At 52.8% G+C, this 13,210-nt stretch overlaps 1 protein-coding gene across 1 annotated transcript in view; it reads left to right on the forward strand.

Annotated features, from left to right (window-relative positions):
• Positions 1 to 13,210, forward strand: part of LOC119969956 (von Willebrand factor-like) — a 117,207-nt gene that overhangs the window by 79,557 nt on the left and 24,440 nt on the right. The window contains exons 7-8 of the mRNA XM_038803922.1: positions 7,605 to 7,730; positions 9,776 to 9,827. Of these exons, the coding sequence (XP_038659850.1) occupies positions 7,605 to 7,730; positions 9,776 to 9,827 (178 nt within the window). The remainder of the gene's footprint in view (positions 1 to 7,604; positions 7,731 to 9,775; positions 9,828 to 13,210) is intronic.

The following is a 13,210-nucleotide window of genomic DNA, read 5'->3' on the forward strand; positions in this document are numbered from 1 at the left end:
CTACCGACACACCCACCGACACACCCACCCACCGACACACCCACCGACACCCCCACCCACCAACACACCCACCGACACACACACACCCACTGACAAACACACCCACCGACACACCCACCGACACACCCACCACCGACACACACACCCCACCGACACACACACCCACCGACACACCCCACCGACACACCCACCGGCAACACACCCACTGACACACCCACCGACACACCCACCCACCGACACACCCACCCACACCGACACACCCCACACACCGACACACCCACCGACACATGCACCCACCGACACACCCACCCACCGACACACCCACCCACCGGCACACCCACCCACCGACACACCCACCGACACACCCACCCACCGACACACCCACCCACCGACACACCCACCCCGACACACCCACCAACCGACACACCCACCACACGACACACCCACCCACCGACACACCCACCCGCCGAACCAACCACCGACACACACCCACCGGCAACACACCCACCTACACACCCACCCACCGACACACCCACCCACCGAAAAACCCACCCACCGACAAACCCACCGACACACCCACCCACCGACAAACCCACCCACCGATACACCCACCGACACACCCACCAACACACCCACCGACACACACACCCACCGACACACCCACCCACCAACACACCACCAACACACCCACCGACACACCCACCGGCACACCCACCGACATACCCGCCCACCGACACACCCACCCACCGACACACGCACCGACACACCCACCCACCGACACACCCACCCACCGACACACCCACACACCGACACACCCACACACCGACCCAACCACCGACACACACCCATCGGCAACACACCCACCGATACACCCACCGACACACCCACCCACCGACAAACCCACCCACCGGCAAACCCACCCACCGACACACCCACCGACACATCCACCGGCACACCCACCGACACACCCACCGACACACCCACCGACACACCCACCGGCACACCCACCCACCGACACACCCACCGACACACCACCCACCCACACACCCACCAACACACCCACCGACACACCCACCCACCGACACACCCACCGACACACAACCCCACGACACACCCACTGACACACCCACCCACCGACACACCCACCGACACACCCACGGACACACCCACGGACACACCCACCAACACACCCACCAACACACCCCAACACACCCACCGACACACCCACCGACACACCCACGGACACACCCACCAACACACCCACCGACACACCCACCGACACACCCACCAACACACCCACCAACACACCCACCGACACACCCACCGACACACTCACCGACACATCCATGGACACTCCCATGGACACACCCACCGACACCCACCGACACACCCACCGACACACCCACCGACCACCCACGACACACCCATGGACACACCCACCGACACACCCACCGACACACCCACTGACACAGCCACCCACTGACACACCCACCGACACACCAACCCACCGACACACCCACCCACCGACACACCCACCGGCACACACCCAGCGACACACCCACCCACCGACATACCCACCCACCGACACACCCAGCGACACACCCACTCACAGACACACCCACCGACACACCCACCCACCAACACAGCCACCGACACACCCACCGACACACCCACCGACACACCCACCCACCGACGCACCCACTGACACACCCACCCACCGACACACCCACCGCCACACCCACCGACACACCCACCACACACCCACCGACACACCCACCCACCGACACACCCACCCACCGACACACCCACCGACACACCCACCGACACACCCACCAACACACCCACCCACCGACACACCCACCGACACACCCACCGACACACCCACCGACACACCACGGACACCCATGGACACACCCACCGACACACCCACCGACACACCCACTGACACAGCCACCCACTGACACACCCACACCCACCGACACCAACCCACCGACACACCCACCCACAGACACACCCACCGGCACACACCCAGCGACACACCCACCCACCGACATACCCACCCACCGACCACCCAGCGACACACCCACTCACAGACACACCCACCGACACACCCACCCACCAACACAGCCACCGACACACCCACCGACACACCCACCGACACACCCACCCACCGACGCACCCACTGACACACCCACCCACACACCCACCGCCACACCCACCGACACACCCACCCACCGACACACCCACCCACCGACACACCCACCCACCCGACACCCCAGACACCCACCCACCAACACACCCACCCACCGACACACCCACCGACACACCCACCGACACCCACCGACACACCCACGGACACACCCATGGACACACCCACCGACACACCCACCGACACACCCACTGACACAGCCACCCACTGACACACCCACCGACACACCCCACCGACACACCCACCCACCGACACACCCACCGGCACACACCCAGCGACACACCCACCCACCGACATACCCACCCACCGACACACCCAGCGACACACCCACTCACAGACACACCCACCGACACACCCACCCACCAACACAGCCACCGCCACACCCACCGACACACCCACCCACCGACACACCCACTGACACACCCACCCTCCAACACACCCACCGCCACACCCACCGACACACCCACCCACCGACACACCCACCGACACACCCACCCACCGACACACCCACCCACCGACACACCCACCGACACACCCACCGACACACCCACCAACACACCCACCCACCGACACACCCACCGACACACCCACCGACACACCCACCCACCGACACACCCATCGACACACCCACCGACACACCCACCCACCGACACACCCACCGACACACCCCACCGACACACCCACCCACCGACACACCACCGACACACCCACCGACACACCCACCCACCGACACACCCACCGACACATCCACCGACACACCCACCCACCGACACACCCACCCACACCACCCACCGACACACCCACCGACACACCCACCCACCGACACACCCACCGACACATCCACCGACACACCCACCCACCGACACACCCACCCACACACCCTCCGACACACCCACCGACACACCCACCCACCGACACACCTGCCCAGCAGAAACACAGCCACTGACAGATTGCTGGTGGGGTCGTCACTGGTAGCGGCAACATTTATTGTCCAACTGTAATTACAAAGAACAAGGAAAAGTACAGCACAGGAACAGGCCCTTCGGCCCTTCAAGCCCGTGCCGACCATGCTGCCCGTCTAAACTAAAATCTTCGACACTTTCGGGGTCCGTATCCCTCTATTCCCATCCTATTCATGTATTTATCAAGATGCCCCTTAAATGTCACTATTGTCCCTGCTTCCACCACCTCCTCCGGCAGCGAGTTCCAGGCACCCACTACCCTCTGTGTAAAAAACTTGCCTCGTACATCTCCTCTAAACCTTGCCCGTTGCACCTTAAACCTATGCCCCCTAGTAATTGACCCCAGTAATTGATGTGGGTCTGGTTTTGCACACTGGGCTGAGACAGCTGGCTTGTAATGCAGAACAAGACCAGCAGCGTGGGTTCAATTCCCAATCCGGCCTCGCCGAACAGATGCTGGAATGTGGCGACTCGGGGCTTTTCACAGTAACTTCATTGAAGCCTACTTGTGACAATAAGCAGTTATTATTATTAATAATTAGAATATAGAACATATAACATTACAGCGCAGTACAGGCCCTTCGGCCCTCGATGTTGCGCCGATCTGGGAAACCCCTCTAAAGTCCCTCTACGCTATTCCCTTATCGTCCATATGTCTATCCAATGACCGTTTGAATGCGTTTAGTGTTGGCGAGTCCACTACTGTTGCAGGCAGGGCATTCCACGCCCTTACTGCTCTCTGAGTAAAGAACCTACCTCTGACATCTGCCCTATATCTATCTCCCCTCAATTTAAAGCTATGTCCCCTCGTGCTGGACATCACCATCCGAGGAAAAAGGTTCTCACTGTCCACCCTATCTAATCCTCTGATCATCTTGTATGACTCAATTAAGTCACCTCTTAACCTTCTTCTCTCTAACGAAAACACCCTCAAGTCCCTCAGCCTTTCCTCATAAGATCTTCCCTCCATACCAGGCAACATCCTGGTAAATCTCCTCTGCACCCTTTCCAATGCTTCCATATCCTTCCAATAATGCGGCGACCAGAACTGCACACAATACTCCAAATGCGGCCGCACCAGAGTTATGTACAACTGCAACATGACCTCATGGCTCCGAAACTCAATCCCTCTACCAATAAAAGCTAACACACTGTACGCCTTCTTAACAACCCTCTCAACCTGGGTGGCAACTTTTAGGGACACCGAGATCTCTCTGCTCATCCACACTACCAAGAATCTTACCATTAGCCCAGTACTCTGTCTTTCTGTTATTCCTTCCAAAATGAATCACCTCACACTTTTCTGCATTAAACTCCATTTGCCACCTGTCAGCCCAGCTCTGCAGCTTATCTATGTCCCTCTGTAACTTGTAACATCCTTCTGCACTGTCCACAACTCCACCGACTTTAGTGTCATCTGCAAATATACTCACCCATACTTCGACGCCCTCCTCCAGGTCATTTATAAAAATGACAAAAAGCAGTGGCACCAAAACAGATCCTTGTGGTACACCACGAGTAACTGGACACCAGTCAGAACATTTCCCATCAACCACCACCCTTTGTCTTCTTCCAGCTAGCTAATTTCGGAACCAAACTGCTGAATCACCCTGAATCCCATGCCTCCTTATTTTATGCAATAGCCTACCATGGGGAACCTTATCAAATGCTTCACTGAAATCCATATACACCACATCAACTGCTTTACCCTCGTCCACCTGTTTGGTCACCTTCTCAAAGAACTCAATAAGGTTTGTGAGGCACGACCTACCCTTCACAAAACCATGTTGACTATCTCTAATCAAATTATTCCTTTCCAGATGATTATACATCCTAGCTCTTATAAACCTTTCCAAGACTTTGCCCACAACAGAAGTAAGGCTCACTGGTCTATAGTTACCGGGGTTATCTCTACTCCTCTTCTTGTACAAGGGGACAACATTTGCTATCCTCCAGTCTTCTGGCACTATTCCTGAAGACAAAGATGACTTAAAGAACAAAGCCAAAGGCTCAGCAATCTCCTCCCTACCTTCCTAGAGAATCCAAGGATAAATCCTATCCGGCCCAGGGAACTTATCTATTTTCACACTTTCCAGAATCGCTAACACCTCCTCCTTATGTACCTCAAGCCCTTCTAGTCTAGTAGCCTGTATCTCAGTATTCTCCTCGACAACATTGTATTTTTCCTGTGTGAATACTGATGAAAAATACTCATTTAGCACCTCTCCTATCTCCTCGGATTCCACGCACAACTTCCCACTACTGTCCTTGACTGGCCCTAATCTTACCCTAGTCAGTCTTTTATTCCTGACATATCTATAGAAAGCTTTAGGGTTATCCTTGATCCTACCTGCCAAAGACGTCTCATGACCCCTCCTGGCTCTTCTTAGCTCTCTCTTTAGATCCTTCGTAGCTAACTTGTAACTCTCAAGCGCCCTAACTGAACCATCACATCTCATCATTACATAAGCTTCCTTCTTCCTCTTGACAAGTGTTTCAATTGCTTTAGTAAACCACGGTTCCCTCGCTCGACCACTTCCTCCTTGCCTGACAGGTACATACTGATCAAGGACACGCAGTAGCTGTTCCTTGAACATGCTCCACATTTCCATTGTGCCCATCCCCTGCAGTTTTCCTCTCCAGCCGATGCATCCTAAGTCTTGCTTCATCGCATCATAATTGCCTTTCCCCCAGATATGACTCTTGCCTTGCGGTATATACCTGTCCCTTTCCATCACTAAAGTAAACGTAATCGAATTGTGGTCACTATCACCAAAGTGCTCACCTACCTCCAAATCTAACACCTGTCCTGGTTCATTACCCAGTACCAAATCCAATGTGGCCTCGCCTCTCATTGGCCTATCTACATACTGCGTCAGGAAACCCTCCTGCACACATTGGACAAAAACGGATCCATCTAAAGTACTCGAACAGTAGTGTTTCCAGTCAATATTTGGAAAGTTAAAGTCCCCCATAACAACTACCCTGCTACTTTAGCTCCTATCCAGAACCATCTTTGCAATCCTTTCCTCTACATCTCTGGAACTTTTCGGAGGCCTATAGAAAACCCCTAACTGGGTAACCGATCATTTCCTGTTTCTAAACTCAGCCCATACTACCTCAGTAGTCGAGTCCTCATGAAACGTCCTTTCAGCCACCGTAATACCTTTGCTAACAATGCCACCCCTCCCCCTCTCTTACCACCTTCCCTGAGCTTACTGAAATATCTAAACCCCGGCACCTGCAACAACCATTCCTCTCACTGCTCTATCCATGTCTCCGAAATGGCCACAACATCTAAATCCCAGGTACCAACCCATGCCGCAAGCTCACCCACCTTATTCCGGATGTTCCTGGCGTTGAAGTAGGCGCACTTTAAACCACCTTCCTTCCTGCCGGTACACTCCTGCAACTTTGAAACCTTACTCATGACCTCACTACTCTCAACCTCTTGTGTACTGGAGCTACAATTCAGGTTCCCAATCCCCTGCTGAACTTGTTTAAACCCTCCCAAAGAGCATTAGCAAACCTCCCCCCCAGGATATTAGTACCCCTCTGGTCCAGGTGTAGACATCCCGTTTGTAGAGATCCCACCTACCCCAGAATGAGCCCCAATTATCCAGGAATCTGAAACCCTCCCTCCTGCACCATCCCTGCAGCCACGTGTTCCACTGCTCTCTCTCTCCCTATTCCTCAACTCGCTAGCACGTGGCACGGGTAACAACCCAGAGATAATAACTCTGTTTGTCCTGCATCTAAGTTTCCACCCTAGCTCCTTGAATTCCTGCCTTACATCCTAGCCCTTTTCCTACCTATGTCATTGGTACCTATGTGGACCACGACTTGGGGCTGCTCCCACTCCCCCTTAAGGATCCCGAAAACACGGTCCGAGACATCGCGGACCCTGGCACCTGGGAGGCAACACACCAACCTCTCTACCCTGGGAAAAAGCCTCTGACTATCCACTCTGTCTATGCCCCTCATAATTTTGTAGACCTCTATCAGGTTGCCCCTCAACCTCTGTCATTCGAGTGAGAACAAACCGAGTTTATTCAACCGCTCCTCATAGCTAATGCCCTCCACGCCAGGCAACATCCTGGTAAATCTCTTCGACACCTTCTCTAAAGCCTCCACATCCTTCTGGTAGTGTGGCGACCAGAATTGAACACTATACTCCAAGTGTGGCCTAACTGAGGTTCTATACAGCTGCAACATGACTTGCCAATTCTTATACTGAATGCCCCGGCCAGTGAAGGCAAGCATGCCGTCTGCCTTCCACCTTGTGGACCTGTGGACCTGTGGATCTAGATCTCCCTTGAGAAGATGGTGGTGAGCTGCCTTCTTGAACAGTTGCAGTGTATAAACCTGGAAGTTAGTGCTGAAAAACTCATACGTCAAATTTCAGTGAAATTGGAGCTTTCTCTCTTCCTCAGGTGGGCCAGACGTATGAACCCGATAAATGCACTAAAGTGTTTTGTGAGAAGGAGAATGGAAATCTGGTTTTTCAAGAGATAAAGGAATTTTGTCCGCCGGATATGTCAGCAGAAAATTGCAACGGGGTAAGGAGGATGTTTTTTTGATTCATTTAATAGCTGAAAGAATATATTAGAATTACACAGGAGAGGGCATTGCACCAGTTTTAACATTACATTTCAGCTAATATTTGATGCTTTTAAGGGCTCTTCTTTGCTGAAGTGCATCTCCTTGTTTGTGAGTCTATTGTAACTCACTCCATGTAAAATTAAGGAATGAATAAAGGCACTGGATGATAATCATAATCTTCATTAGTATCACAAGTAGGCTTACACTAACACTGCAATGAGGTTACTGTGAAAAACCCCTAGTCGCCACATTCCAGCGCCTGTTCGGGTACACAGAGGGAGAATTCAGAATGTCCAATTCACCTAACAGCACGTCTTTCGGGACTTGTGGGAGGAAACCGGAGCACCCGGAGGAAACCCACGCAGACACGGGGAGAACGTGCAGACTCCGCACAGACAGTGACCCAAGCCGGGAATCGAACCTGGAACCCTGAAGCTGTGAAGCAACAGTGCTAACTACTGTGCTACCGTGCCGCCCAGGCGGTCTCACATCCGCATCCCATGAACGAATAAAAAAGAAGGCAGTGGAATCAAATACCTTTATTTTATTTTCTCGACTGCTCAGTAGATGCTTTGCTGCTCGTGCGCCGACCAGGTACAATCTGAGTGGGAAAAACAAGAGGAGAGTGTGGGGCTAAAATGCAGTCAGCCACTCTCGTTAATTGAAACTTTTGTTGTAAAATCTCAGCTACTTCGACCAGTTTATTAATCAAAAGGTTTACCAGATGTCTTCATTGACAAGACAAAGGACAACACAAGTATAAAGTTCAACCAATTTTATTTAACACAATAATATTAACCCTTAAATTATCCCAATATAATTTACAAATGTCCCAAGATTCATAATACGACCCGAACTCAGTCGGGCCATAAGTGCACTTCCCAAAGTCTCTAATTCCTCAGGGTCGTTGTTACGAAGGTGGGTCTCGCTGGCTTCGTCCTTCCGTCCCTGGTCAGTCTTCCCAATCATCAAGCTCACCTCCACAGTCTTCGCTCGGGTGTATCTTGGGGGTCTACTTTTATCTCCCCTCCCTTTTGGCGTTCCAGAACCTTCTCTGGCACTGAGCCAATGGGGTCTGAGGAGGGGGCCCCCAGCACCCAATAGACTTGGCAATGACCCAGCCCTCAGTGCCCATCTCCAGTGGTGTTGTTTGTTGTTTGCACATCGCCGATTGCCGTATGAGGTAACGGCAGGAACAGCCCGAAAGTCTGGCTCGATCTGGGCTACCCAAAACAGATTGACCGATATGAATTCCCTCCTGTTGGGTGATTGACAAGGCAGACCTCCCACAGCATGTCCCGGCAGCATGTCTGTGCTCGGGGTATTTGGATTTTTCGTCAAATTCGAATTCCATCGGCCTTCCTGGAGTGTACCGCACTTCGATTTCAAATGTCCAATTCTTAATTTAGTATCCAATTTTATCGGGCCTAAAATCCAGGCTGTTCCAGCTGACCACACTTCTAACTTTTCTAAAAGGAGGTATGTCCATGTTTGACCCATATTCAGTACCAGCAATGTTACACCCAGCTTTGTCTTCACCCATTGTTTATAGATTATCATAGAATTTACAGTGCAGAAGGAGGCCATTCAGCCCACCAAGTCTGCACCGGCTTTTGGAAAGAGCACCCTACCCAAGCCCACACCTCCACTCTATCCCCATAACCCAGTAACCCCACCCAACACTAAGGGCAATTTTGGACACTAAGGGCAATTTATCACGGCCAATCCACCCTAACCTGCACATCTTTGGACTGTGGGAGGAAACCGGAGCACCCGGAGGAAACCCACGCACACACGGGGAGGATGTGCAGACTCCGCACAGACAGTGACCCAAGCCGCAATCGAACCTGGGCCCCTGGAGCTGTGAAGCAATTTTGCTATCCACAATGCTACCGTGCTGCCCGTTGTCGTTGCCGGGCTTCTCTCAGATTCGCGGCAGGTTTATTTGTGGAGAAAGATTAATTATATTATTTTTAATTTAACTCCGTATTTTCTTCATCAGCTGGGTGGCACGCACTACATGGCTGAAAACGGCTGTTGTTCTCTGTGTTCCAGTAAGTACAATCTTTATTTTCACTTGACAATCATACAACACAGAAACAAGTCATTTGGCATTTTTCAAAATTTTCTCTTTCAAGTATTTTCTTCACTCCATTCGCAAATCTAAATCTTCAAATTAAAAATCTTCTTTCTGGTCACACTTCCGGCACACGTTTCCTGTGCACAAATTCTTATTTGTATCACCTTTTCTCACTGTAAATTGCTTTGACGGGCGCGGTTCCCCTTTAACGAGGAGGAACCTCACTATATAAACACTCTGACCTGGGTGCAGGCTGGGGAGGGTGTGTGCACCGAAATAAACCTGGGTTCATTTTATCCTGCCGTGCGTTCCTGCGTCTCTACACTGGCGACGAGGCTAAAGTGGAGCTGTCGCAAGCATGGCGTACTATACAGCCGAACCACTTCATCTCGGCCCCAAGAGGCCTCGATTCCAGCGATATAGATGCAGCACATTGGAAAACTTGAACATTTCGACGTGATGACTGGACCCAGTACACTGGGAGGGAATAATATCTTTTTTGCTCGAATGCCATAGCTAGAGATGAGCGACAAACTGTGATGTTACTGACCGCTTCTGTGGGCCAACCTGCATGCTGATAAAGAGCCTTCCCCTCTCGGACAGGCCAGACCCCAGGGCTTTTGCTGCATCGGTGGCTTTAGTTGAGGTGCATTTGAACCCAATACCCCCGATTATTGTCCACAGCTTTGTTTCCACATGGCCGCACAGGGTGGGGACCGCCGCAGGATCCGAGGCCGTCACCATGCAGCATCCGGGATTGACCGGGATGACTCCCCTGGGCTGGAATACCAAGATGGAGCCTGCAGACAGCAGGCAGGGGACTGGGATATGACCCCAGGTAAGCCCGTGAAGACACTGTCCCCCGCCAGCCCCCCAAACATTATTGCCCCCTGGAAGCCCGGCATACTAGGTTGAAGACCAAAACATTGCCCATCAACAGCTTCATTGTGTGACAGTTGCTAGAGTCCCACCCATCAGAGTAGCACTGCTTGTCAACGGGCACCCGATTGAAATGCAGCTCGACAGCATGGCGGCAGTCTCGGCGGTCAGCTGCCAGACGTTTACCATGATCCAGTCCGGTCTCCAGAACTGGGCCCTCCAAGACATGGATGCCAGGTTGGCTACGGGTACCGAGGAGTCTCTGGCCATTGAGGGCACCACCCAAGTGCCCGTGACATATGAGGACCAGTCAGCATGCCTTGGCGGTGGTCCGTGGTGGACGCCTCAGTTTGTTGGGCTGTGACAGGCTGCACCATTTGATGTTGGACTGGCAGCAAGTCTGCCACATATACCCCCATGGCCCAGAAGGGGCTCTTTTGACGATGGTCATGGCAACATTAAAGGAGCAGTGGCTAAAATCAGTGTGGACCCACACATACAATCCCACTATTTCCACGCCTGGCCTGTACCATACGCACTATGCCCCTCGGTCGATGCCGGGTTGGATCGCCTGGAGCATCTGGGCATCATCGCCCCGTCCACTTCGCTGACTGGGCTGCGCCAGTAGTACCTGTGTTGAAACCTGATGGAACTTTACAGTAGTGTGGGACTATTAAACAACGGTATACCGAATTCTCCTTCTTGACTGTTAGCTGGTCCTGCGCATCAAGGACCTGTACACCAAGGTCAATGGGGACAAGACATTTACCAAACTCTACATGAACCATGCATCCCTACAATTGGTTCTGGATCCGGGCTCCCGTCGGGTCATCACCGGTAACACCCACAAAGGGCTATATGAACACACCTGTTTCCCGTCCAGGATTTGCACTGCCTCTGCGATATTCCAGCGGGTTATGGGGAACATCCTGAGGGGTCTCCCAGGGTGGCCGTGTACCTGGATGATGTCCTCAGGTCAGGGAACACCTGGACAACCTGGCTGAAGTCCTTTGGCGGTTTGAACAGGCCGGCGCCCGCCTCCGGAAGGAGAAGTGCATTCTCATCGCCCCCGAGGTCATCTATTTGGTGTATCCGGAGGTCCGACACTGCCTACTCCCGATTGAAGACAAGGTGCGGGTCATCCAACAGAACCCATCCCACACGGCTAACCGAGCTGTGAACAAAGAACAAACAAAGAACAAAGAAAAGTTCAGCACAGGAACAGGCCCTTCGGCCCTCCAAGCCTGTGCCGACCATGCTGCCCGACTAAACTAAAATCTTCTACACTTCCTGGGTCTGTATCCCTCTATTCCCATCCTATTCGTGTATTTGCCAAGATACCCCTTAAATGTCACTATCGTCCCTGCTTCCACCTCCTCCTCCAGCAGCGAGTTCCAGGCACCCACTACCCTCTGTGTAAAAAACTTGCCTCGTACATCTCCTCTAAACCTTGCCCCTCGCACCTTAAACCTATGCCCCCTAGTAATTGACCTCTCTACCCTGGGGAAAAGTCTCTGAATATCCACTCTGTTTATGCCCCTCATAATTTTGTAGACCTCTTATCAGGTCACACCTCAACCTCCGTCGTTCCAGTAAGAACAAACCGAGTTTATTCAACCGCTCCTCATAGCTAATGCCCTCCATACGGCAGCACGGTAGCATTGTGGATAGCGCAATCGCTTCACAGCTCCAGGGTCCCAGGTTCGATTCCCGGCTTGGGTCACTGTCTGTGCGGAGTCTGCACATCCTCCCCGTGTATGCGTGGGTTTCCTCCGGGTGCTCCAGTTTCCTCCCACAGTCCAAAGATGTGCAGGTTAGGTGGATTGGCCATGATAAATTGCCCTTAGTGTCCAAAATTGCCCTTAGTGTTGGGTGGGGTTTCTGGGTTATGGGGATAGGGTGGAGGTGTTAACATTGGGTAGGGTGCTCTTTCAAGGAGCCGGTGCAGACTCGATGGGCCGAATAGCCTCCTTCTGCACTGTAAATTCTATGTAAAAAAATAAAAATAAAAAAATAAAAAAATACCAGGCAACATCCTGGTAAATCTCTTCTGCACCCTCTCTAAAGCCTCCACATCCTTCTGGTAGTGTGGCGACCAGAATTGAACACTATACTCCAAGTGTGGCCTAACTAAGATTCTATACAGCTGCAACATGACTTGCCAATTCTTATACTCAATGCCCCGGCCAGTGAAGGCAAGCATGCCGTATGCCTTCTTGACTACCTTCTCCACCTGTGTTGCCCCTTTCAGTGACCTGTGGACCTGTACACCTAGATCACTCTGACTGTCAATACTCTTGAGGGAGCAGGCGTACGCACAGCCGGGTATCGGGCACAGAGCCGGATATCGGGAGCAGGCGTACTCACAGCCGGGTATCGGGAGCAGGCGTACCCACAGCCGGGTATCGGTAGCAGGCGTACCCACAGCCGGGTATCTGGAGCAGGCGTACCCACAGCCGGGTATCGGGAGCAGGCGTA

This window comes from Scyliorhinus canicula, chromosome 8 (assembly GCF_902713615.1).
Source record: "Scyliorhinus canicula chromosome 8, sScyCan1.1, whole genome shotgun sequence".
Taxonomy (NCBI): domain Eukaryota; kingdom Metazoa; phylum Chordata; class Chondrichthyes; order Carcharhiniformes; family Scyliorhinidae; genus Scyliorhinus; species Scyliorhinus canicula.